The sequence below is a fragment of the Athene noctua genome, chromosome 2 (genome assembly GCF_965140245.1).
Source record: "Athene noctua chromosome 2, bAthNoc1.hap1.1, whole genome shotgun sequence".
In the NCBI taxonomy this organism is placed as follows: domain Eukaryota; kingdom Metazoa; phylum Chordata; class Aves; order Strigiformes; family Strigidae; genus Athene; species Athene noctua.
In genome coordinates, this window is record NC_134038.1 from 92,173,837 (window position 1) to 92,201,687 (window position 27,851).

General features: G+C 41.5%; 1 protein-coding gene across 2 annotated transcripts in view; it reads left to right on the forward strand.

The window, feature by feature from the left end:
• The first annotated feature begins 573 nt into the window (after positions 1-573).
• Positions 574-27,851, forward strand: part of GMDS (GDP-mannose 4,6-dehydratase) — a 422,743-nt gene continuing 395,465 nt past the window's right edge. For both annotated transcript variants that reach the window (XM_074899592.1, XM_074899591.1), the window contains exon 1: positions 574-925. In XM_074899592.1, coding sequence (XP_074755693.1) covers positions 818-925 — 108 coding nt within the window. In that variant the 5' untranslated portion in view covers positions 574-817. The remainder of the gene's footprint in view (positions 926-27,851) is intronic.

The window sequence follows — 27,851 nt, forward strand, 5'->3', positions numbered from 1 at the left end:
GCTTTGCTCTCGGGCGTCTAACACAGCCGGCAGTCCCCGGGGGCTGGGCAGCACGGCCGGCCGGCCGGGCGGCGACGGGCCCAGGGGCTGCGGGGGCCTACGGGCGTTAACCCGCCGCTGGTCGGTGCCTCCAGCGCCGCCGCGCCGCTCCTCCACGCCGCAGGGGGCGCTGTGCGCTCCGAGCCGCCGGCGCCTGGCCTGGGGTGTGGGGGCCCGCCCCGCTCTTCTCACGTGGCGCGGCCACCGCCCCCTCCTCCCGACACGCGGTCAGGAAGTCGGCGGCTCCGCTCCTCCGCGGCGGCAGCCGCGCAGGCAGGCCACGCCCCTCCGCCGCTCTCAGCCAATCCCCGCGCCCGCCTTCGGCCGCGGCGCGCCGGCGCTGCCGGGCGGCCAGCCGCGTCTCCTTTGAGGAAGCGCCGGGGTTCCTGATTGGCTGCGGAGCCCAGCGGGGCGGGGCGAGACGGGGGACGGTGAGGGGGGGTGTGGCTGAAGCGGAGCGCGAGCCTGGGCCGCCCGACGGGCGCGCGCCTGCGCGGGGGCTGGGCCGGCGGCGGCAGCGGCTGGAGGGGGGGGGGGGGCTGCACCTGCGGCCGCCGCGGGGCGGGAGCGGCGGCGGGCAGCGAGCGCGGAAATGCCGCGGCGGCCGCAGTGGCAGCGGTAGCCCCCGGGTGGCGGCAGCCCATGTGAGAGCCACGCTCGGGGCGGCAGGCGTCCTCCCCTGCGTGCCCGCCCCCAGCGCCGTGAGCCTGCCCCCGGTGGCCGCGCCCCCACCCCGGGCTATCTCCGCACCTGGGCCGCGCCCGCCACCGCCCGGAGGATGGCGCAGCCGGCGGCGGAGGCGTGTGCCTGCGCCGCGGCACCGGGAGACGACGGCGAGGAGATGAACGGCAGGAAGGTGGCTCTCATCACCGGCATCACCGGGCAGGTAACGGGGGGGGGGGGGGGGGGGGTTCCCCTCGTTCCCGGGCTTTCCCGGCAGCGGAGGGAGGGGGAGGCCCGCCGTGAGGCGCCCGTAGACAGCCGTGACTTGAGGCCGCGCGTGGGAGCGGTGGCGGCCGAGGGCTTGGCGTGGGGCTGCCGGGCGCGGGCAGCGGTCGCCCTCCCTCTTTCCTAGCCGGGCCCCCGGGGCACATTCCCGCGGGTGCGTTCCCGGCCCCTAAAGTACCGTGTAGCGGGGCGGCCGTGCTCGGTTCCCGCTTCCCCTCATCGTTGGTGCCGCCGGCTCTGCGGCGTGCAGACGCGCCCTCTGACAGCCCCCAGCTGCTTCAGGGACAGACAGAGCGCCCCGGGCTTAACGGTCTTCTCCCACCTCACCCACGCGTGGCTGGGGCTGGTTTGCCTGGGGACTTGAAGTGGTTTTCACTAGGCGCGTATGCGGGGGGTGCATCACTTCCGTATCTCGGCTTTGGACTCTCTCATAATCAGTAACCTTTACCAGGAATTCCTAAGACATCAGCTAGACCTGTACAGTGATGAAGTGTGAAGTGAGCATCAGTGAGAAAGGAACCACACCTAGAAAAGGCAGTACAAGGAGCCGGTGTTGGGACTCGTCATCCTGATGGTCTGAAGTGTTGGAGGTAGCAGTGCAGTGGTACCAGTGCAGCTGCGAGCAGGCTTGTCACTCAGAAGGGCTCTTTGTCCCCTGTCTCTGACATACTGGGCAGCCATGCATTTACAGTTAGTACCTGCTTTATACCCAGACCTGAGTGGATGACAAAAGCATCTCCCCAGGCCACTTGTTTTGTACTCACATGCGTTCATTGCAGTCTCCCAATGTTTTTTTTGGCTGTATTACTCATAGGGATAATGATGCTCTTGGAGTCCTGGTGCTTTGAGCAAAAAGTGCAGGAGAAAGGTGGCATGGAAGGAAAGTCAGTTTCCCTTGGACCATCTTCCACACTGTGAAAAAAGATGTGTTGGTGGTGAGTAGGAGTGTCGATGTGTACAGTTTGTAGCTTTTGCTGCTACGATCCCAACAGGCATCTTGGATATTTGGTTGGATTGTTTGTCCGCACAGAGGTCTGCGTTGTTGTGTCTTTGCTGGCAAGTGGGTGCTAAATGGAAGCTGTCCTGGACGTGCTTAGTCATATTTGAGGAACACTTTATTTGCAATGGAGGTGTTGCCCCCTGCCCAGAAAGAACTGCTCTGCCTGTACATCTTACCTCTTACTTATCTCTTGGAACTGTGCTGAATGACTTCTGCTCAGAAGGCGTATCTTCTGTGTTTGGTATAGTCTATTAAGTAGGTAATGCTTTATAGGTAGCATTAATGCTCATCTTGGAATCCCACTGGAACAGCTTTTTTCCTTTAGCGCTTGCGTTTTATCAGTGATGGCTTCACACATGGAAGAACTTCCCCTTCAATGGTGACTTGTCCTGGTATGCTTGTGGATCCACCTGTGAGGTGCTGGTGTGGATTATTTAAAGGTCATGAGCATTATGGAAAAGTACATGTCAAAACAAACGCGTTGCTATTTCACTCTGAGACAATGTTATTCAGTGCTCTTTTTTTACAGAAGAGACACCTGACCTTTTGTGAGGGGGTAAATCCAGAGACAATAGCAGCTTTCATCAGTTATCCAAGAGAACCTGCACTATGCTTTGAACGCTCACCCGCTGTTTGTGTTTTACCTCATTATGTCTGTTCTTGTGTGTTCTTACCACACTTTTTGGTACGCGCTCTTCCTGTGGGTTACCAGCTGTCTGCCAAGAGTGGGCTGAGGAAAGCCCTCCAAGCAGCTGTCTGACAAGGAGATATAACTATGTCTGAGAAGAGGAAAAACTAATAATATGTGTATATTAACATTTTTGCTTGATGTTTATTTTTAGTGAGAGCACAGTCAGAGCTTTCCCAAGGACTACTTTGGTGCTGTGTGAACAGTCTTCCAGTTTGTTGACAGAAGCGCATTTCTCTTCATCAAAGATAGTAAGTTAGAGGCCTGTAGCTGCAATGCCATGATTTTTTCAGTACTGTGTTCTCAATGTTACTTTTCTCTATTTTCAAAGCAGCTGTTTCATCTCAATTTAACCTTTGCCAGGCATGTTATTTAGTGTTGGAATGTGTGGAGAACCAGAGCTGGTAAAGGCCTGTGATACCTGGAAGCTAGCCAGTGAGGTTAGGTGCCTTAGTGACAAGACTATACCAACTCTTGGCTTAGAATTGAAGTTTTATGTTGAGGGTGGCTTCTTTTGGGGTCCTGTAGTCCTCCATCATTTTGAGATCTGATGCTAGGGATCCTCATCCCTCTTTTCTTAGATGAACTTTAAAGAAAGTCACCACAGGACTTGTTCCTTTTTTTTATTATAAAATTTATTATATTTTTTTAAATAAAAATTTATTTTTATGTAATAGCTTTTGTTTTATTTGGAGAGGCCTCACCCAGAAATGGGAGACATGGATATCGTTTCTTACCTGAGAATAGGCAGACTTGCATGTTTCACCTCCCAGGAGAAAGTCCTAGTGCCATCTGTTTTTAAATTTAATTACAATGTGTAAAATATACAGATCTGCTGAAGTGGAAGCTAGAGCTCAGGCCTTGTTTTTCCTGGGTAGTAACTTCAATTACTGGGCTAAAGAGTTGGACTGTTCGACATTCTTCCTTGGAACTGGTGCTCTTTCAGGGTGGGAGATAAAGGGTTGGATCCCTTCAGACTGTGAAGGGCACAGAACAGGATCAGATGGGAAACTCCCCTTATTTAAACTGGGTGCCTCCTGCTACAGCAAATTTCTCTTAAAAAGTCAGCACAGTTGCATTGTATAAGGAATCTGCTTTTTTTTTTTTTGCACGTTGCCAGTGTACTCTGAGAGTATTTGCTGAACTAAGGCCTCTTAGTGCCTGGTTCCTGCAACAAGAGTAGGTGGGAGATAAGTATTGACCTAACTGGGCTGTGACAATTTTAGGCAAATGAGGAGTTGTACTTTTGTCTTTAGAGTGCTCTTGAGCCAAGCAAGGTGCTGCTTGGACTGTAGCAATCCTTCCTGAGTTGGGATGATGCCACAGCAAGTGTGCTTATAGTGTTGAAATCAGACAACTCATTTTATTTTTCAGAACTTCTGTATAGCTGTGAACATCTGGATTGTCCATCTTTTCCACTGACAAAAGATGGGATTTTGTTTCTGCTATGATGATGAAAGAGTTGAGCTCAGGTAGGGCTATTAACAATGTGACAATTGACCAAAAATGGAGCTTTTAACTGAAGTATACCACGGAGATATGGCACAGTTGTAACTTCTGATTTATGGATTGCTAATGGGATCCATAAGACTTTACAGGATGCCAGAAGAGGATGGGGTGTCTGCACAAGTTCTTCTGTATATTGTGAGTGACTGGAGGCTTATGCTGTGCGCCAGCTTGTTGCACCAGTTCACGTGACTTGCTTCTTTTCTAGATGGCAAGATGTTAAAAGGACGGGTCTCTGAGGTTGAATGTATTACTGATAAGAAGGTGATTCTGTGACCTTTGGCCAAATAACAGGAGTTGGCAATATGCATGGTGAAGCCGCAAAGGAAAACAAATTCTGTAACTGTATGGTCAGGACTCAAATGGCATTCTGGCTGCAAGGGCTGGACCTTAGTCTCTGAAATCAAAGCAGATAAAATGAACCTCTACAAATTCTGCATTTAGCCATGGAGTTAGAGTGAAATCAGTATCGTTCTACCACTTGCATTACTGATAAGAGACTCTAAGCACGTAGCCTGTGGTGTTGTATACTCCTTTTGCAGTATTGAGATTTCCCTTATCTTCTTTCTCACACCACAGCAGTGGGATAAACCACGCTTCACTGTTTTACTAAAATGACTTCCAGGGCAAGGCAATTGCTGTGGTTGGATAGATAAAACATTTCTGAAGTGTCACGTAGGTACCGGTGTGTTGGTAGGCTACTTGTGAGTAATGCATTGCGCTTTTTTTCTTCATTTAAGGAAAAGTATTTCACATGCAACAGGCCTGTTGTGTCTGTGAAAGTGAAAATATTTTTTTGCAAACTTAGAATGTGACTTATTGAAATATCACAATGCAAAATAGATGCGCTGGACTCTTCAAATTTTGATACCTTAAATTACCCTGTAAAAATGGGAGGTTTGAATTAAATACCAGTATAACTAACAAATCTAATTTTAGATATGCACATATGTCTTGTGTTTTATTTGGGGAAGTTACTAAAGCAGTACTTTTTAACAGCATTGTTTTCTAGGCACTGTGACTAAATGTATCTTAAAGTTGCATTTAAATATCTTTCTGGAAAGTCCGATTTCACTGCAGTTGGTCTGATTGTCTTTCTGTATGCTGATGCTTGTAAGAGTGTTTAGATATTTGACTTCTTGGAGAGATACCAAGAAATATACTGGCTGAGTATAACTACAAGGTTTTATGTTGATGTTTCTAATTTTCCCCCTCAGTCACTGGATTATGAGCAGTCAGTGTTTTGTGTCTGGTGCTGTTCTGCTTTACTTGGAGAGACAGTAAGGTAAGAGTTTGTAGACCAAGATCATTCAACAGGTACTGATAAAGCTCAATTTTGAATGAAGCAGTGCGCTAGAACTTGAGTTGTCAGTACATGGCCAGAGGCTATTGCAAATTGTGGATGAAGAAAGCAGTTGTATTTCTGCCTTGTGAGAGCTCTAGCACCAGCTTCTGCTCCCTTGCCTGCAATTCTATCAAATTCAACTGTCAATTGCTAAAACTTAAGGTAGCAAGTCTCGGTTTCAACCAAACACTTAAGATAGTGTAAATAAAACTGACAAGTGTGCATGCAGAAATACAAGAACATTCTCTTTAACTGGTTGATGTAAGTAGAATATGGGGTCTGCTTCTGTCTTGTATCAGAAGTTCAATCAGTTGCTTACAGCCTTTGCTGTTTGTGTAACACACCAAACCCCTATACCTGTGTACTGCAAGTTTTATGTAGGTGTTACAGTTCAGGCTTTGAGAAAGGCTAACTACATCAAGGAGGAAAAAGATACTGAGAAAGAGAGATTTGCCGTTGTGAGTTGCGGTTAAGTTGTTTTTTTAAATCTGGCTGTTGAGAATGAAGTCAAGTAAGACAGACTCTGTGGAGCAAACTACCAGTAATAAGAGAACATGACTCATTGCTTGGTATTAAAAAGAAGTAATGAATAGCTGGTATAGAGTATGACTCTAAAACTCTTTGATAGTCTGTGGCTAAAAACTTTGTTTCTTGGAGAAGAGTTGTAAAGCAAACAGTTAAAAAACACTTTTCAAAAAGTTGTTTAAGTATTGTGATCAAGTGGTGAGGTGGGAATCTTTGTCTCTAGGAAGCGTGTGTATACCTTCAAGAAAAAGGTAGAGAAACATTATAGCCTGTTGTACCAGAGAGAGGACATTGGTTTGCCAGGTGAAGGATAAAATCCAAAGGATTGCTGTTCTGCATGGAAATAGGATAGGTTTTTTCTGAAACTGGCTAAAGCTAAATACTAGTATTGCTGCCTTTTTAAACAAATATTGTTGTGATTGAAACCAAGGTACTTTATTTCAGTTGCTGTCTCTGAGTAGCCAAGAGTTGTCTTGAGTGAGAATTTCAGGTGTGTTGAACATCCTTATCTTAGTTCGAGGATTCAGAGATGTAGGAATGCTGATTTGGGCACAAACTGAATACAAGAAGCTTCATTGAAACTTGAGAGAGGGTGTGTTATTTGGGTTTTTTGGCTGGCTCTGTTTTAAATCATGAGGGTGGTCAAGCACTGGAGCAGACTGTCCAGAGAAGTTGTGGAGTGTCTGTCCCTGGAGGTATTCAGGATTGAACTTGACAGCCCTGAGCAACCTGCTCTAGTTGACCCTGTCTTGAACAGGGATTTTGGACTGGGTGATGCACAGAGGTCCCTTCCAGCATAAACTTGTATGATTCCAAATCCTCCACCGTATCAGAAGTTGAACACCTGCAATTTGTGACAATATGACATAAAGTGGCTTGTTGAAAACTCTGCGGCAAATGAATAGTGGCTGTGGCATGAAACCCAAGCTTACCTAAAATATAAATCTAGGTCTTTCCTTTTACAAGGTATAAATAAGAAGCGTTGGTATCGGCTTTCATCCAAAACTCTTGAAAAAAGATATTTTAAGGAAAAATAGTACAACAAATACTGAAATGGAAGACTAGAATATTATCTGAAAAAAACATTCTGTTTTTAGAAAGATGCTTGAATTTTGATTGTCTTGGCTCCCCCTTTGAAGGGAGGAGGGTTATCAGATAGTCTAATTCAGTTAATGCATTGACCTCTTACCAAAGGAATCTATAAGTATGTGGTCCAATGCTTTAGTCTTTCATCTGTGTTCCATGCTCTACAACATGTGCAGAATGGTGGAGCTTTTGTCTTCTCCAGAAACTGGGAGTCCAGAACACTGGCTGCTCTCTGTGCCTGCCTGGATGAGCACAGCTGTATTCCATTACCTTTCAGAATAGTGCAATTGCTGGTGGTGTTTGAACATAAGTGAGCTAGAAGATATTAATGGTAAAACATATGGCTGATACAGGATTAGTTCATGTGTGTCTTGATGTATTAACTTCCCTTTTTTCTTTCCATCTTTGCACAGCTTTGCTCAGTGTTTGTGACTGCCAGTGAAGTCTATTCTTCAAGTTTCTTACTTGAGAGGGAAGTTCTGGTAGCCTGGCTCAGCTAGCAGGTATTAACTCAAGGACCAGTGCAGGCAGTCTGATTCCTTTTGTTTAAGCAGGGTGTGTACAGGATGTGGACCGAAAAACATTGTGAACAACAAGTGAATATAAGGTACTGTATACTGTGGTGTGTGAAAGTAGATAAAATACTGAAAATGTTCTGGGAAAAGTAAGATTACAAAGTTCACGTTAACAGTGCGAAGATATGAAACAGAAGCGTGGTACCTAGTTTTGGTTTGGGAACCTGACTTCCTCCAAGCAGTATACCTCATGAAAGTTTCTGATGGTGTGGATAGTCATAGGGGGCTATTGCCACTGCTGCCCAAATGGACAAGGAGAGCAGAATATCCCATTGCCAGCAGCAGGCTACTTGCTTAGTCTTTGGTGTGTTTTTTTTTTTTTGTTTCTGGTTTGTTTTTTTTTTTTTTCAATTTAATGAAGATTGGTGACTGTCAGTGTAGACTGAACCTGTATTTTTCTTATTTCCTAAGTTTTTTAAAGAGTTGAAGCATCTTCTCCTCTACATACAGCCAATCCAAACTGAAGAGAACTCCTGTGAAAACCTTTTTTCCTGTGACTTCATCTACTCCCACTAAGTTTTGATCTTTTTTTCTCCTCTGATTGTCTTTCAGATCCTTTTGGCTGTTGAGCTTTCTGCACAAGGGAGTCAGTTTCTTAGAAAATAGATAGCTATGCAGAAGGACAAGGAAAATGGAGTACTTAAGCCTGCTGTTGGCCTGTGTGAAGAACGCATCAAAGGTTACCACTGATACCTGTAATCCAAGGAAGCTCAATAAAAGGTTTTTCAGTGCAGTTGTGATACTGGTATTCATCCTAGTGGTGCTTCCCGTTCACCGTGCCATATTTCTCTGAGGAGTACTGAGTTTCTTTGCACTTACCCATCCTTTCATTTAGTCTGGGAGGTAGGAAGTACTTTCTCTCTATTGGCAATTTGTAGCAACTTTATCTCAGCTGCTTCAGACTTCTGGGTCTCAAATAGAGTCCTGGTTAAGTATCTGTTCTTGGAGACTTGTCACCTCTGATTCTCCTACACTGTTGCAGCACAACTTGGGCTTATTTCGGAAAGTGTGGTTTCCTTGAAGCACTAGGTGAACAATGACACAAGAGCAGGTCAGCAGCATGGTACAGGTCTAATTTCCTCTCACTGGTGTGTGCTCTCTTGTTCTAAATTTGTTCTCGCCACTTTGGTTGCTTTTCAGCCAAATGAGCAAAATAAAATATTTTTTTCTTAATATTTTTGTCACCTTCTGCTTCTTTCATATGAATTTACTGATTGTTTTTTCAGGACCTCAGCTAAGGAATTCCTTTGGGTCATAAGTATATGAACTGGGGGATGCAGTTATATCCAGAATTTTCAATTAAGCAAAGCTATAGGAGGTGAGGTGAAAGAATGGAATTCTCCAGTCTTCTCTAACTGGAGAAAGCTGGAAAGTTCCTTTAGCTTTTTCCATTTCTAGGGTGTGCACAGACTTCATAATATAAATCCATAATGAAGCTTTTGTAAAGCCTGCCAAACAAGTTGATGTAAGCTAGCTTAGCTGTTGTCACCTGTGCTTTTTACATGTGTCATTAAGCAACTGAACTTCCTTATATGTTATATAAATGTAACAATTTTCCTTTTCATTTATTCACGAATACACACAAAGTAGTATACCTAAGGCAGGCTTCCTTCAGGAGTATTTCTTGTTGAAGTCTCTCTTTTTAAATGGGAAACATGAATTTTGCTTTGTAATTCAAATGCCATCTGACAGTAAGCAAATTAAGTCTAAGGACATGTCCATTGACTTTATGATCTGGTTGCAGTTAGTTCAGTGATAAGTACTGTTGAGGAGTATTTAATACTGTGCCCTTGCTTCACTGAATAATGGTACAGCTTGCATCATATGGTCAAATTGGTCAGTTAGAAGTTGACAATATCACACCACCTTTGGAGTGATGCTGAGCTATGTACAGTGATCCAACAGGTATGTCAGCCACAAATGTACTTGCTTTGGTTATAGGATGACACAGATCTTGGCTTTTTGCAGAGTTTTCAAGTACATAAACTAGCTTGTGCTGCATTTGATGTGCTTGAACACATTTGAAATAACAGGAAGACAATATGCTTGCTCTGGAAGAATCTTAACTATTAAATACAGTAAGATACTGTCAAATTTTATGAAGGGTTTTTGCAGGGCTTTGCTTTAGCTGTCATTTAACCTGTTTATTGCTACTTGGAAATTTTCAAAGGAGAATTCCTACAGGCTGTGATGAAATCTAATGCAAAAAGGAAAAATTTGCCATGTTGAATATCTAGTTGGGTGCTTTTGCTGTAATGAGAAGATACCTTGTCACTGCTGCATATATGACACCTTCATAGGTAATAAATATGTGCCTCTTGGCTTTTTTCCTCTTCCAAATTCCTGAGGAGATGATGTTCTTTGAATGTGTTATGTATATCACATACAAATCTTTCTAAAACCCCACCTTGCAGGATAGTGCTGAAGCATGTGGTAATAGATATGCTGTCAGGTCTACTGTAAGTGTTCTTGTGTACTCGTAGACACTTTGAGGTAGCATGTCCCAGTACTGCAATGGAAGCCTTAAACCACCCAACCCTTTCTGCGCCTTCCCAAAATCAGAAAACACGTAGCAACTTGAAAAGAGTAGACAACTCCCTTATTTGTGTCCTATAATGTCTGAACCCATGCCGGAAGTAGCTTGAATGTACTTATGATTTTATGAATGGAAATAACCCTTTCTCAAGGTGCGTAGAATGGTATATATATTTAGAAGGAAATAAAACACTAAGTCAGGCAAGGACTGCTCCTGACTGTTGGAATACATAACTTGTTTCTGATTTTTATGCTTCTAGTGTGATATGCTGCAGTCCCTTCTGACTGCTACTGTAGTCGCTACCTGTATGCTTCTGCTGGTGCTATCCTGGACCTGGGCAACAACATCTGACTGTTCAGGCTGCTACTTGTCAAATTGCAGGCGTGCTGTCATGGGGTGTGGTTATTTTGTTTGGTTTTTTACTAACATTTGTTTCATGCATGCAGGATCTCTCTAGTGTGTTAGCAATGGCTGGCTTCATCAGTGATACTGGTAGTGACCTGTAGCTTCCTCTTGATTGCTATTTCTCTTAGAAAGATGAGGAACAGCCGTTCTATCTCTGGCTGCAGGCTGGTGCCTTCTTTAGCACTGACATTGCTCTCTCAAAGGATAAACATTGCTGTGGAGCAGGTTTGTTTTTGAAATGCTGACACTGCTGGATTTCATACAACTAAATAATTGTGGTTTTGATGTCAGTGTAAATTTTCCCATGATTACACAGTAGTAGTCTGTCAATGTATTCCTGCCAAAATTTAGCATGCTGTTTCCCTACAAGACATACAGTAGAAAAGGGATGCAGAGCTCTCTAGACCTGCATGCAAGATATTATATTCTTCCATCTTCTAGGTGGATTTGTGAGGTATCTGTGTTCTATGGGAATGCTTAAGATGACACACCTCAGAAGCTTCTTTGCTGCTGATTTGGCCATTACTGGTCAAGTGTGGCTCTGCTGAAGCCCAAGCCTGGTCTGTACCAGCAGAACTTCACAGCCTCTTTGCTTACAAGTTGTTGGGTTTTCTCCTTCAATGTTTGCAATGATGTGGGAAGGCATTTCAGAATCTGGCTGGCCTTTAAACAGCAGCAGGAGGTCTGTGGTTGTAGGTCTTCAGGCTCAGTAACGTACCTAATTTTATTTTTGAAGGTGGAACAAAATGGCGGAGTTATTCTTGAAGATGTGAAGGCAAAGAAGTAATAAAGACTAAGAGTTAAACTTCACTTATGCCCTAGCCAGCCCATTTTAGGGAAATAGTCATACTCGCAGCTGATCTGAGACTGAAAACTTGTAACTGTGGTTTTGCTTCACGTATTTGATTTCTTAAAATTCTGAAGGTCATGTGATATACATTATGTTCCTATGTTCTTATTGCAGCCCTTTATAGTTGAATATATAGTGAAACTGTTTCAGTCCTTTTTCTGAATTTTAAAATAAGAGGATTTTTCACTAATTTGAGAGTTCTTTGTTATTCAAGAATGAAACAGGTGTCTTAACGCTGTTTCTCCAAAATGATGCTGCATCTCTGTTGGTAATATCTTTGTACTTTCATATTCTTGCAGTTATGCTGGGTCACTATTTAGTCACGTTATAAAAACCACCTTTGTGGAAATGCATTATTATGCTGCAATTTTTGATTTGTGATGTGTAGGTAGAATTTCAAATCATTGCTTTGCTGCTTTTCTTTTTTAAACAGTATGAGAGATTGGACTTTCTTAAAATTGGAAAGTAACTCAGATGGGGAAATACTGACTGCTGATTCCTTTTACATACGTCCCAGATCCCATATCAATCTGTTGTCTTGATCAGTTAAATGGAAGTGTAACACAGACTTGGCAAATTGAAAACAAACAGAACTTTAAGACTACTAAAATTTTCTAAGCAATAGTGCTGTGGTTTTGATTTGATGAATTGAATGAACTGTAAAATGATGGTTGAAATTACTTGTAGTTAACATGAAGGGCTGTAAAGCAAGAAATGCGAGTGTGCGTGTGCATTTAAAATATAAAACTTCCCCATCACTTTGTTGTAATTAATACTTGCAGTGGTGGACATACAGCTTACTCTTGACACTGGTTGAGTAGTTTGAGTTTCTTTCGGAATTACTTGGTGTGACTTCAGAACGTGGTGGTGAACCTTAAATGAAGCCATTTCATTTTGTTTGTATGAGCCTGTGTTACTAGTGATGGATTCTGTCATCTTGTGCAGGAACCTTCTTGCTTAACTGTTTCTCCACCAAAGCAAGTTGTCTAGGCAGCTGTTGTGTTGAGTGAGAACCCTCTAGCTGATTGAGAGCCCAGGCTGGTTTGAGCAAATGCAGGTGCCTGCCTTGGGATAAGATGACTGTTGCTGTGAGTTGTATTGGCTGTATGCATATCTGCTCTGTTGACTGAAAGATGCTTAGGGTGGCTGCGTGATGGGGCTTATGCTTGTGTTGTCCTCAGTAGCACTTCATCTTGCAATGAGGAAGTATTTATTTTATCTGAAGCACTCTATAGGATAAGAAAATATGACAATTTGATTAATTCTGTTGTATCTTCTAGTAAGAAGAGCATATTGTGAAGTAAATGTGTGTATATGCAATTAAAGAAATGGGGACTGGGTGGTTTTACGGGTACTGCTCCTGTGAGGCTGCTGCTTTGGAGTTGATCTGGAGGAACAGTGCTCCCAAATCACTACCTGAGCACCCTCTGCACACCACTGCAGCTACATCGTCACTTTGGTTCTCTCCATCCCTGACCCTCTGGTCTCTCTGAAGGTTTGATTTCCACCTTGCTTGGCTTCAGTAATGTGTCTTACATTGCTCTCTATCACATGTGTACTGTGACTTCGATGTTAAACCATGCTTCCAGCCAAAAGTGTAATGGTTTTGTTTCCAAAACTTTGTGGAGAGTTCAGGTGTTTTTGTCTATTAGTTCACTGACACTGTGGCATTTCAGTGTAAGCTAACAACTGTCCATGTTCTCCTTGTAAAACCTCTGTATACTTACAAATGTTGGCACCTACTGTATGGCCTGTGTGTGGTCAAGGACAGGATGGGGTTTATAGCCCTGGATGGTAGGAAAAGGGAAAGGATGGCCAAAAATCCGATTTTTTTTTTTTTTTTTTTTTTTTTTTGAAGGAAGTACAAGCACAGGTTCCAAATGAAGGTCTGAAATCTTGTGAGAGATTCAATGGGATGAGTGAAATAATGTCACTGATTTGATCCTGACCGGTTCTTGACTCAGTGGGGGTGATTTTGATGATGATTTTAATTGCTTTCACTCAGAAATAATTTGAAATTATGGGATTGACACTGGCTAGTTATCAACTCGAATCTCTTTTTATCACACCACCCCCCCACACACACCCCCCAACCACCTCTCAAATAAGGTTTAAAAGATTACTTTTAACAGTTCAGGTGGGGGCTTTTCCCTTTAGTTGGACGTTTTGTTTGTGTGTTCAGCTTTCCCTCTGGCATGTTTGGGACTAAGGAAAAGATGGAGGAGGGGAGGTTTTATAAATCTACAGAGTTTTTCAGGTGTGTTGCCTCCTAAGTTTTTCTAGTTCCACATGTTCCTCTGATTATCTTAATGAGGAGGCTTCCTTTTAATGCCCAGAAGGAAGAACTACTCTTGTTTCTATCTTTCCAGTGGGACTCTACTGCCTTTGGCATTATGTATGTGGAAGAAACATAGCTCTGATTATAGATTCATGTGGGGGGGAATCAGATTATTAAAATTCTACGTTTAATTAAATTCTTACTAAATATTACTGCTGAGAGACATTGAAGCTTTTCCACACTGAGGCAGTCAATAGTGTTAGCCTTCTAAGCTAGTCTGTAATGTTTGCTGTAACAAAATGTAATAGATAAACAAAATAAAATCCAGAACCCCTGCAGTATGCCTGATGCATCAGAACACACTGGGAAGAAGTTCTTTTGGATTCTGCTTACATGCTGTTTGTTGTTTAACTCTGTCTTTTACTTAAAAGAAGATGCTCTTTTATTGCAGGACCTCTTCAGTAGTGTATCTGTAACATGTTTGATTGAAATGCTGCATTTTCTTAAGCTTGTTTGGAACAGACATGAGTCCCATGTCAGCATAAGGAGGGCTTTTAATTTTGTGCATGCACAGGGCTGATCACTCACTGCTTATTATTCGGTTAAGATTTCCTTGCTTGAAGAATCTCAAATGGTGCCTTTTCAAACATAAATCTGTTAATGCTGTTCTGTGTTTAAGCAAATGGTGGCCAAGTTAAAGATCTATAGCTGTGAACTGTGTATGAGCACACGTTTTCTTTGGTATACCTCTAATTCTTGAATAACGTATGCCAAAATAAAAAATCACACACTCTTATTTCTCAGTTTCTCGTGCTCTACCAAGTTTCTGTCTTGCAGTATTTACCAAACTGTCTTTTAAGGTATAGTCCTATTTGGCAATGATTATATCCAAAACCAACTTACAAATTCTGGATCTTACTATTTGGAGAATATGTATTAAAATATAGTTGACTCTTGCATTTTACCCAGTGAAAACAGAAACTATGCTCCCTATGGATACAGGCGCAATATGCTTGCTTCTGCTGAAGGCCGTTTTTACAGCTGGGTGTTAAAGTTATGAAATTAAACTGCTGACACAGGCTTAATCATAGTGCCACAAGTAGCACTTCTTTGTTTTTGTACGACAGTTTCATTGGTGCTATTAATAGCTGGGTCCTTACAGGTGTTCGTGTATAATAACTCTTATAAGACAACACTTGGTAAGTTTTTTAATGAATCACATTAATTCCAGGATTAATTTTTGCAGAGAGACCTTTTGACTCTTTTTCCTTTGAGGTTTTTGCTCATAAAAATCCATATGTTGAAAATGTTCATTACTTTGAATTCAAGTGCAGCTTTGAGTTGGGGGGAAAGCAGCTAGAGAAACTAGCTTGCCTGTGATAGTGGGCAGCTTCACTTGATCTGGTGTTTCTGTTGTCTTGGAAAAAATTATGATCTCTGTTTCACTGGTCTGCCACTGCTGCTTGGCTGGCAGGACAGTGCAGGAGTTATAGCTGCAGCATTACCCTCTTCAAGGGAATACCAGGTGTAGCAAAACTGTGAAGAAAAGTCTATGTTTCTGTTTCAGACACCAGCAAAGAAAACTGAATACAGTGGTAAAGGCTTTCCTCAGCTGTTGCTGGGTGTATATATGGATATCTCTTGCTTTTAGCAGACAGATGACAGAAGGCAGCATTCCCCTTGCAGGGCTTTCTTTCTGTTGCTCCCCCTTGGGTCTGGTGTACATGGTGGGGTTAGGAGGACAAAGGAATGACTGTGTACAGAACATGAATCTGGAACAGCTTAGGTGGCTATAGTTACTCCTCAGACAGTTTGGAGAAACACCTTCTATGGAGTGAACTGTAAAACCTGTTCTCTCATATTGTTCTCACTGAGCCCCGTTTTAAAGCAGCTGAGGACTGGCACATTGCCTCTACCAGGCAGTGTTAATGCTGGTTAACGCAATAATACACCAGAACATAATTATCTTGACCTCTGGAGAAGCTGAACTAAGAGTAACTTGTTTCAGAAGTGAACAATTTTCTGTGTGTGGCTCCTGGCATCTATAGAGCAAACAAGTCTTTGTTCAACCCCCGTTATAACCTCTTTGGGACTGCTGTTTAAACATGGCTAGCAGATGTGGTATACTACCAATACACTTCTCTTTCTCCCCAGTCTGTACCTGAGTGTTGACATGTGAAAAATGTGTGGGAAGTTTATTTGCAAATGATAATGCTTTAGTATGAGTTTCAAAGATGTATCAGATACCGTAACACATGTGTATATAGTTGCACCTTTAAACAGTTCAGGTAATAAAGTATTTGATCTGGATTTAGCTGAAAGTTGTTAGTAGGCTTTTAAGAGATTTCATAGGAGGAATGGCTTAATTAGCATGGAGACCAGCTTTGCAGAACTAACACCCTTAACATATTGCTGTTTTTGTTAATACATTTAGTCACACTTAGTTCATTAATTATATGGAAAAAGGCTGACTAATCCAGTGGAAATGTTGGGGAGGTGGGGGGGACTATAGAGTGAGGAGAAGTCATAAAGGTAAAGTTTCTGGTTCAGGCTGTTCCGATGGCTCTATCAGCATTGCTGCTGTCAAGCTCAGCCAAATCAAAATTCTCAGCTGACGAGATAGATATGCAAGAGTCTAGGGCAGGGAATGGAAGATTATTTGTGTTTCATGCTGGATGTTGCTATTAAACTAAGAGCTAGGAAAAGATGAGGACTTCTAAAATCTGCTCTAGCTGAAAACCTTCTTTCAGGTCTTTTTGGTTGGTCTTCAGCTGTGGCTGACCTTGGTTGGCCACACAGCTACTACTGCTGGGAAAATGGCAGGAATATATAGCTGGCCGTGGGAATGGGATAAAGGTAGGATGGTCCCTTTCAGTTGAAGCATGCAAGAGTGAATCTGCATGCTGTTCATGAACAGAATAAGTATTTTTCAATAAACCTTGCTTAGGAGTTTAAATAAATGAATTGCTTTGTCTAAGAATTGAGGCATGTTGTGAATAGACTTGATAGTTCTGAAGTAATGGTTAAAGGTGAAAGATGACAAGCTGCTTGAAGGTAAATATTGTTACTATGCATCATCAGTTCTCTATCAGTGATTATTAAATCAAATTCTGACTTGATTCCTTGGTTGCTTTACCATGATTTGGTCATCATTCTCGGCACCTCAGCTGTACCTGACTTCTTAGGCTTCCAATTCTGAACTATTTCCTGTGAATTCCTCATGGCAAGGCGTGAACATTTGTTGTTGAACTTTGTAGTCAGTAACATTTAGTGTTTTAATAAGTAATGAGACTTTATATAGAGAGAAGGTGTTTTGCATCCCGTCCTTAAACACTTTCAAGGAGTGAAGCTGTTATGGACACCTGCAAGATGACCTTGTTGGGTGCCCAGCCTTTTGAGAATGGAGTTTGAAAAGGAGTAAGTCAGCTCCATACTACTACTTCTGTTATTTGAAACTGATGTCAAATGCAGTGAAGCTTGAGATGGGCGTGGAAACTTTTGTCAAGTTTCTGTCTCATCTTTGTAATGGGAGAAGAAACTCTGTGTGTGGTAATATGAGCAAAAGGATAAACTGTCGCTGAGGAGCGGGAAGGCAGAGTGGTCTGGGGAGAAGAAAGTCCATGTCCAGAATCTGAAAGCAGATTACTGTTCGGAGCAGGGCTTGGGGTACTGTTTCTCTTTTCCCCTGAGCCCCATGACCCAGAAGTCCCATAATGGCTGTTCTTTTATAGAACTTTATTTCAAGTTGGTGTGAAGATTACCAGAGTACCCTCCATTTCTATCTTGATATTTCTCTGCAGCATAGACCGCTATTAAATACGTAATGAAGACTATAGTCTTGTTCTCTGACAGACTGGTGACACAGTAGCAGCACGCTCTCCCTCTTCCCCAGTTGCGTGTGAGCCTGTGCACCAGTGGCACAGAAAAGCTCTCCCTCGGCCTAGAGCGAGGAGACAGAAAGGCTGCCTGCAGCCACCGGAGCAGGGCTGGCTGGGCTGCCTTGGCTTTGGAATATTTGCACATTGCATGAAGGAGATATGGATGATGAAGGTGTTTTTTTGTTAAGGGGGGGGCAGGGATCAAGTAACTGTTAACTTGGTTGGTATTTTGTTTCCCATAAAACCCCTAGACTCTTCTCAATAAGAGAGGATACACTATATATACTAACTTGATCATAACAGTCCTCATGGTTTCAAGGTCTCTGTATGATTTGAAAGAAATCACTTGCTTAGAGATACTGTCTTTGCTTCATCCATTCCGTGATTTGAAAGCAGGCTTTTAAAGAGCAGCTGCATACCTTACTCTGTCTGAAGACAATATTTGGATAAGTGCATTTCCCAGCATGCTCTGAATGCCTGGTTGTGCCCAAGCAGCCAAGAAATTGTGTTCCTCCGGTATGTTAGCTTTCTCCACCTTTTCCTTGCATGTCTTCTCCCATTGGGTCTTTTCTGGTTTAGACTTTATTTTTTATATGACAATTAGCTGCCCACCTCCTGTCCTGTGTGCTTTGGTTATTAGGAAAACTGCTGCCAGAATCACTTTCACCGAGCAGCTGTAGCTGCTATCATATACCCCCTTCCTTTCTGAGCTTTCAGAGAAGCTGATGGCTAACTTTAGAGCTGATGTCAGCTTCCCAGTTTGAGTGGGAAGGGAGAAAAACTCCTCAATGAGCAGTCTTCTCAGATACGGAGTTATGAAGTATGTGTCTTTCTAAACAGAGTTTCACTGTGTCACAGCTGGCACGTTGCACGGTGATGTAGTGCTGGGTAACGAGCAAAGTAATTCATGATACTTCTATCTGTCTTACTCTGGGACTTGAGAAGTTGCCAGTTTATTCCCAGACTTGAGTTTTTCACATGCTTGAAAAAAGCCACGGAGTTAGCAAACAACAATTTTGTTCTTTTCTAGTAACGATTTAGTGTTATCCAGATGTGCAGAGATTTACATATTTTCCTTCATGAGGAGCTGTGGAAGTGTTGCATCCAAAGGTAGTTTCAGGAGATGATATGGTTTCTGTTCAAGCAGAAAATTGTCTTATCTTCTTGAAAGAATATTTCAAGTAATTTGCTGAATGTTACCTTTTGAAAATTATATGTGTATCTCATTCATCTGGATCCAAAATAGGTTGTTGCAGGTGTCTATTGCTTTGGAGTAGTGGCAGCCTTTTTTAAAAATCCTGGACCCTGATGAAGAACAGAAGTATGTCTTCCTGTTTTTTGGCAAAAAGTATATTTGCTTTGGTTCTTGTGGAAAATACATGTTATGAAGTTTCTAGCTATGTTGGCTTGACAAAGAGAGAAAACTTAGTTTCATACCTTTTTTTTTTTTTTTTTTTTTTTTTCTTAAAAGAGGAAATTAATGTGAATAGGATGAAATCCTTGTGTTCTTACACATGCCTGGAGTATTTTCAGTTTTCTTATGTGTTTGGTTTCTTCAAGTTTTGCAGCACTGGCATATGGACTTTCAGATTCCTTATATGAACTCAGCTATTTTTCTGTTCCAGTCTCAGTGAGAAGAGTTTTCTTAGGGATAACTGACATGACAGTTGAGGATAGGGGAAACATAATAAAATAGTACTTCATAATATGGTATATCTAGAGGGAACTGCTGGAACATATGTGGTATTTGTTAACAACAGTTGCTGCTATTGCTATCATGTATGGTATTTATTTCTTAGTTTTTCACTCAGCTTGAATTGCTGATGTCTGAATTAATCCTTGAGGGAAGAAAGCTGTCAGTGAGTTAACACAGGTCATATTTGACAGTACAATGTAGTGTGGATGCAGAGCATTGAGATCTTCTGTAGGTTCTGCTGCTGCCCTGAAGGGTGAGTTTGGTAGCACTGTTTCCTAGATTTGCAGAAACTTCCTGCTGTAAAACTGTCCAGTTTTGCCTTCATGTCTTTTGCCAGGCTTCTACAGTTGATCCTAAAATTTCCTACCTTGGCTGTATGTTTCATAACAATTCAATCCAAATGAGCCAACTATAAGAGAAAACAGCATGAGGAAGCGAAAGGATGTTTTACAGTGTCGCGTACTCTTTGTACCACTTCGGGGTGGTGTGAGTAGTTTGGAGCATGGTGTCAAGGTCTTTTCTGGGACAAAGGATTTTTGTCTCCGATTGGGCTATACTCATAAACTTTTGAAAAAGTCTGTTCTTGGAGTCAGCTAGGGACTTTGTGGTGTTGTCTGTCAGATTTCTGACGTGGTTTTCTCTGTGCTGACCATGTTCCAGTCCTTACAGCTTTTTCTTCTGCCAGACTCAGCATCCCTGTGGGCCTATGAAGTATTTTTCAGGCTATCATAGCTGAGGCTTAACAGGACTCTCACACTGAGGAGAATGAGCTAGGATGAGACTGGGAAGCGGAAGCGAAATCTGAGAGCATCTCTCTTCTGGTTTTGGTATTCTAGGTAGTTTGGATCAGAAGGCAGAACTGTGGTGTAATCTAAATGAGGACTGTTAGAAGTGGACTGGCCTTGTGCAGAAGAGAAGAAATGGGGACCAGAAGTTTTGAAATAAAACTGAGGTGTAGGTCATCTGCTGAACTGGATGATTAAAACCCCACTGAGGATCTAGCTGAACAAGAGGCTGGGCAAGAAAATTGGTGCTGGATAGTGCTGGATGTTGGCTAAGTGGAGGTGGTAGTCAGGGAGAAAGGGCAGAGGATAATTGTGGTGGGGGTCAGTACAGCTGAGTTTGAGCAATAATTCAGGACTCTTGTGGTGCTAGTGAATTTGTTAAAGTGGGGCAGCAAAAGGCAGCCCTTGCCCAGACATTTAGCTTTTGCTGTAAGCATGATGTAAGAGAAGAGACTTCCAGTAGAGAGAAGTCAGATCAACAAATTGACCTAAGACAAGGGGGAAGAAGGTCTTTGTTGAGCTGATCTGACTTGCCTTGTAGCCACATGCCTTCTCGTATGGGATGGAGAGGGAGAGCAGAGGGCAGCCCTTCTCTGTGCTGAAAGCATGGCTCCTCACTGAGGGGTTTGAACCTCATTCATCAGAAGTTAATGGCTTCCTTGTGGGCTTTTCAGAGATGCTTGGTTCATGAGGGACAAGGTTCACTTAGCTGTTACCTTGGCATGTTCAGAACATCTACCAGTTGATGGCCCCAAAGATCTCGCCTTAATACCCTTGGAAAATGAGGAATGCATGGTTGGATGAACATATCTGTTTCACATGTGGTTTGCACAGTTTAGGAATTTGGAGGTAAAGATGAGGACTGTTTGTTGGAGAAGGGCACCTTTCTACATTCCACACCTAGGTCTTCTGTAGCTACCACTTTCTTTCAGAGCTTACACTTTTCTATAAGGAAAAACTTAGTGTTTTCTTGCCATTTGAATTTGCATAAGGACACCTTGTTAGTTATTAATTTCAAAAACACAAACCTCAAATTCTGTATGGCTTATCACTATGGAGACATATATGTCTTATCAAGTGGGTAGCCTATATGTTTAAATTAAACCTTCAAAAAACTTTTTGATACGCCACTGCAGACTGAAGCTATGTAATGATCTGTTTTGACCAAAGTTTAAAATGGAGCAGCTGCCTTTCCATCAGAAGGCTGCCTGGGATAGGCTATTGATGTGACTTGTTGATTTCTGAATTACAGCTTGTGACTGTTTTTTGTATTGCTAAGAAACAATGACTTACTGCTATTTCTGAACTATTTAAAAAATGAAACAGAAGTTGTTTGTCACAGTTCAAGTATAGAGGCTCTGCAAGTACCACATGTGCTACATTGATAACCTTCCTTCTGTGTTTGATGTATTATGCCAAATACAGTCTTTGTGCTGCTGTCATCTTATGCATTGGGCTTCTTAGTAGTGACATTTTCAGTTTTGAACATAAACGTGCTGGAAACCTTGGATTTCTCTGAAGTGTGATAAACTGTGCGCTACTGTTCCTGAGTATCTTCTCATGATATTTTTGAAGTCTGAGGATGCAAAATCACTCATTCTTATCTATCATAAGCATGGAGCATAGCAAAAGTCTTCAATTGTGAATTAAATTAATTCTGAAAGTGACTCTTAAAATGCTTGATAAATAGCAACCGTGAGTGCCTGTTCAATAACATTTCAAAGCCACTTGTACAAATTATCACTAAGAGTATTCTGCACAAAATGAGGTATCTACAGATTACGTTATGCTTAACAAGCTGCTGCTTATGTGGTGTGTTGGCCAGGATTCACTCCTCTAACCACTGTCTACCCTATTCATTAATGAGAGAGAACAAAAGGTGTGGAAGAACCAGATGAGGAGCAGGGCCTGAAGCATCAGGAGTGCTTTGACTGTAGGGGGTGCTGCGGCCACTGTACTTGGTGCTAGTGGTGGATGAGGAGTGGAGCAGAGCCCCTTTGGGAAGAAATGTAAGAGGGATAGAAAGGCACTGCAATTGCCTTTCTCTGTCTCTCTCCAGAAGCTGAGGACCCTCTTTTCTGACAGCCTCCAACTAAGGTAGAAAGGAAAGAAAGTGAGAGAGGAAGGACTCCTTCCTCAATAAGGTGGATATTGAATCTAGCTGAGGCTCTCTCCCTCAACTTGCCCGGTCCTTTAATTCTTCTAATCGTCTCAGCAATGAGGGAGGCATTAAAGTGTCTTGGTGCATGTACTTCCTTCTTTCATTTTCTGGGAGAAGAAATCGTAGCCTCTGTCAATTTTTTTTCCCTTAAGTGTGCACCTGGAGACCCTTGGTCAGGGAGACAGTCCTGGCTTGGGGCAGCGATCTGAAGGGTTGCTCTCCCTTGTCTATCATCTTCTGGTATCTGTTTTCCATGAGGGTGTGGCCCATGGTGTTTGGGGTTGTGAATACAATGCTCTGCTCAAGAGCACTATGATAGGACGAATGCCCACTGCAAAAGTTTGTCTGAAGCTTTCCCTGCCAGAAGTAGGTGAAGCTGTGTTGCTTTTTTTCTGACTACTGGGCCAATGCAAAGTGGGAGTTTGGAGGGAGCCCCCAGAGATCAGCCTCACCTAAGCGTGAGGTATGGGCTTGGTTGTACTTGTGGGTGATGCCAACTTCCAGTTGAAGCAGTGAGCTGTCAGTTTAGTAACAAAACAAAGTCTTTTCTAAATCTAAACGAAAAACTTTTCTAGGTTAAATGTGGCATTTGCAGATGGAGACTGAGATTTGAACCCCTCTCAGTAATCACTGCAAGCTGACAAATGTGAACTAGAGAACTTACATGCTAATCAAAAAGGAGTCAGTCAAAAACTGTCTTGTTTTAAATGAGCGCAGGTTTTAGTCACACAAATATTTGAGGGCTCTGGACTGCTACAGGCATTTCGAACCTAAATGAAATGAGGTGTGTGTACAGGTGTCTAATCATTTTTGATACTGTTCAGAAACTTCTTGTAGATTTATAATGTTGAATCAAGTGACTGCAGTATGTTGAGTGTAAGACTCTGTTTAACCACAGAAAATGCCTTTGCTCTAAATCTTGATTCTCAGTTTAAGATTGAGGTTGAAAACTCCCCACTAAACTAATAAACTTGAACAGCTTTTTCATAGGAAATGATCTCAGTGCTTTAATTGTAATTAAGATGACATATTTAATACCAAAACTTATGTACATATTAAAATTACTGATTATTTTTCACTTTTAGTAGGATTCAGAAGTCTAGATATTTAGACTTACAGCAAGTCTTTTTTTGTTGGGAGGGAGCTTCATGTAAAAACTTTCTTAATTCACTGGTGTACAAAGTGAAATATATATTAGTGCTCCCTCAAGGTTTTTTTTTCTCTATGAATGTTACAGGACTCCTCTCAAAAGCCAATAAATGGATGAATCTGCCTTAATGAACCATGTAAAAACACAGTTAAGAGTTAAAAAAGAAGAATATCAGAGATAAAATGTTAAGAGGTCATTTTTTTAATAGCAGTAATGTCTTTAGGCTAATGGAAAACTGGCTGTTTCCAGTTTCTTTCTAATTTGAAAGGCTAGTGGTTTTCAAAATCAGTTAAATATGTTCATGTTAGTGTGGTAACTTGCACCAGATATGTGGTGCTCTAAGTACAAGGACTCTCAGCAGAAGAGCTGTGTCTTCATCAAGTTTACACTGAAAGAAACAGGAGTGTTTGGTTTTGTTTTGGTTTTTTTTTTTTTGCTTTAACAAAGAAATAACTCTGGCTTTATTAAAAACAAGCAAAAAACTTTTAACCTTTTCCTGTGAACTTTTCTGCCAGCTGTTGTTCAAACTGGTGTGCCCCTGGCTCATTAGGCTGTGTAGCTGAGGCTGCTGTGCTTGCCGGAAAGCAGGGCATTTATGATCAAGTTCCTGTTATTGACTGGCTCTAGAGAAAAATGCCAAATTCCACCAGACATAATACAGTAGGTCCTCTGTGGGAGACTTGTGCAAATGGTGGTTTGACATTTTTAGACTGGGGTTTTTATTTTTCTATTTCTAGGTTATTTTCTTGACAGTTTTTGAGAGGCTCTTAAGCAAGTTTGGAAGCAATTAAAGAAAATTACCAACCTTAACACAATGTCTTAACAGGCCTGGGTAATGCGGAACAAGAAAAACATTTGCAAATCTTTTTACAATTGTATTATGAGATATGTGAGCTCTCATCCTTTTTATTTTATTTTTTTTTGTACACTGAAGATGTGTGTGTCAAATGAGTGGCTTATTAGTTGTTTGGGCTTGGTTGTGATAATACTGGTGCAGTTTTAAAAAGGTGATCTGCGGTATAATCAAGATATAGTAGGAAAGCAAAGTACATTTGTTGCAGCTTTGTGACATAATTTATTTGCCGCAGTTTATACAAACCATTTAAACACTAATGGGTGGGCAAAACCACATTTATTTTAATATTAAAGATAAAATCTGTGGCTTTTCAGAAGGTGTTGAAGGCTTCCTTCATTTGAATACTTTGCCACAATATAATATTAATATGAATTTACTGTAGGTTTTTTCCTCTATTGGGTGCTGTCTAGCTCAGCATGCAGAAACTTTTCTGAGTACTACTTTGAAATCCCTTAGAGCTGAAATTGTTCCTGAGTGATCTGAATGTGTTTCATTCAGAGTTTCTCCATGTGAGATCAATTACAGTGGTGCTGAACTAGGGGTCCTGTTATTGGCAAAAGTGGCTCTCTTAATAGACATGCTTTCTTCCAGAGATAAATGCCAACAGGTACTTTGTGCTGTCTGTGCCTTACTTTCTCCTTATCTACACAGTGGGTATTTGGGAGGTAAATTGGAATGTCAGTTCCTTAAAATCTGGGGTGTATATTGGTCGGGATCACAGCTGCAATCATGCAGTTAGGGGGTCCTTGGTTTTTTGAGTTGGATACTTAATCATGTTATCTTCTCTTGGTATTTCTTCAGTCCTTTAGATAATGAGTTAATTTTCAAAGCCTGCACACCATGAAATATGATGGCTATTAAATATGGATTGTAGACTACCTTTGGTATTATTTTTCTTAGCCAGGAAGGTATGTTACTCTTTTTGAACAAGAATGTTTATATATATATATATGAGGTTTTATTCTTTTTAGTGTTATGAATCTATAGACCTTTTTAGTATTGTTTACAGCATGATAATATTTTCTTGTGGCTGGGGCCAACCCGGACTCAGTTAAAATCTGGACTCAGTTAAAATGAATGAAGCGGTGACAGTTGGAAACCCTTTTACTTGGTGCAGTTTTAACTTACCTGGTGGAGAGGAGTGAAGATAGATTTCCAGCTCAGGAGCTGGGCTACAACCAAAAGTGACAGAAAGTAAAGGTACAGGCAATCACCAGTGGTTTTAAGTGTGATGGGCAGTGGCTTCTTGCTTCTCTGCTCCTTTAAAAAGTGTTCAGAATTGAAATCTTCCTGCCGTAAAGTGAAAGATCTGTCATATTTTATAGACTGAAAAACTTGCTTTTCTTCCAGATTTTCTATTTAAATTTGCTCTTGACTTTGAAAGAACTTGTCATTCAGTTTAACAAGTTGAATAAATTCAAGTCAAGAAAATATTCTCTGTGCACCTGCTGAAGAAGCTGCTGTTGTAGGAGATTTCAGTGAAGTTATCCTATGTGTCTAGCCAGCAGCTTCTTCCAGTTTGGGTATTTCTTAGTCTTTCAGATATGTAGCAATCATGTACTGCTTTAACTTTTTGCAGACTTTGATTTGTGGTAGTGCAACTAATCTTAAGGGCTTTAATTGTGTAGAAACACTTTGGTATATATGTTTAAATTGTATTAAAATCCAGATTAAAAAAACCTAGAAATACCGTGGATGAAATGTGAAACCTAGCACATGGGTATTTTATTATTCAGAAAAATTAATTTTTTATATATAAGGTATGTACATTTGCGGGAGAGGAATTAAGGCAGTAAATGGTTAGTTTTACCCTCTGCTGTACTTGTCAGTTAATCTGCCTTATCAGACTCTGCACTTTGTTTTCCTGCAGTCCATGGCTTGCACTCTAAGGTGCAGTAGAGGGTCTCCTACAGCAAGGACCCTACAGGAATTCAATCAGTTTAGTTACTCAGATGGATTCATCTCTGAAGCTAGATCCTCATACCAGGACTTTTAAGAATATCTCTACGGATACTAAACCTCCCCATTTCCCCCCACCCCCCCTGCCCTGGAAATATTCAATTCCCACCCCTTTCCTCAATACCAACAAACAAAATTTAGTGTAGAAAATGTCACCATGAGCAGTTCAAGCTTAGCTAGCTTATGTGTAACTTGAGGTAAGTCTTTTTTTAATGGCAGGTGTCTGGTACTCAGTCTTGTTTGCAGTTTAATTGTTTCCAAATATACAACAAAGAAAATTAGGGGTTCAACCACCTATTCAATCTTATGGGAAGGAGTGTAGGTCTAGGGGATTGGGTAACACTTTACTCAGAGGAAAGAGGTTAAGTCATAATTAAATACTTAAAATGATAGTAGATATTTTAGGGTAAAAGTTTTAGTATTAATGAGGACATCTTTTAAAACATACACATAGCTTCTTTTTGCTTTTTTAGAAAACTTTAAATAAAAATACTTTGATTTAAGGAAGTATCTCGGCTAAGACATTGACTAAACTGTTGAAGTTAGGTTACTGAGACTTGATGTACAACACCCAAAGCTCACAGGTCAGTTTACTAGAGATATGAAATAATCAGAAATATAATAACAGGGCTATGGAAATATTAATAACTTAATTCCTCTGGGGGAATAGCCATCTGAATTCCAGATTGTCATTTAATCAAGTGACCTGAAAATTGTAATAGCTTTCTTAATCTTGTAATTTTGATAAACAGAGAAACTTACTATGGAAAATTTGTGAAATGTCCTAGAAAATGTCAGTGCTAGAAAGCATGAGACCTTCCAGTTTTACTTTAATACCTTGCCTTCTTCATGATAAAACATTGATGTAACAGAACAAGGGAATACCAATAAATACAGAGAAAAATACTGTTGTGTAAAACTTGTGACAGGTGATTAATAAATAGTCAGTTTGTTTCCTGCAGTGAGGTTTCTTTCTTTGCATGGTAGCAAACATTTTCCAAGATTTTATTTGAGTCACAATCATTCATCGAACCCACTTGCAACCTTTAATCTAGAGATTGGAAAGGGGTATTTGAGGACTTGGTCCTTCTTTCCAGTTTTTAATTGCTTTGACATTAGGACTTTTTAATAGTTTTTAGTAGGATAAAATATAAAATGTTATTAAAATAGAATGCATGTAATTTGAGTATATTATAAAGACTTGTAAATTATGGCTAGATGGCTCCAGCTTTAAAAAGAGATTTGCCTTGTATTCTCTGGGAGTGCTAGCTGTGTGGACAGATTTTCTGTTGTAAGTTGTTAGCAGAACCCTAAACTACTTAACTAAGGAGATGTCGGTCTGGCACAAAGAGTATGATTTCAGTCAGACCTTCTGTACAGAAACAGAAGAGAGAAGAGAAGATGTAGGCAGGTGTTCATAGAGGAACTCTTAGTTAGCTTCTAGGTGTAAACTGTATCTTATAACGACTCAAAAATGTAACATGGTGGTTTTTACAGTAGAATCAGCATCAGATGAACAGCCTGTGTTCATTGCCTTGACATATTAACTTTGTTTTCAGCCTTACCTGAGAATGAATGACCTGCT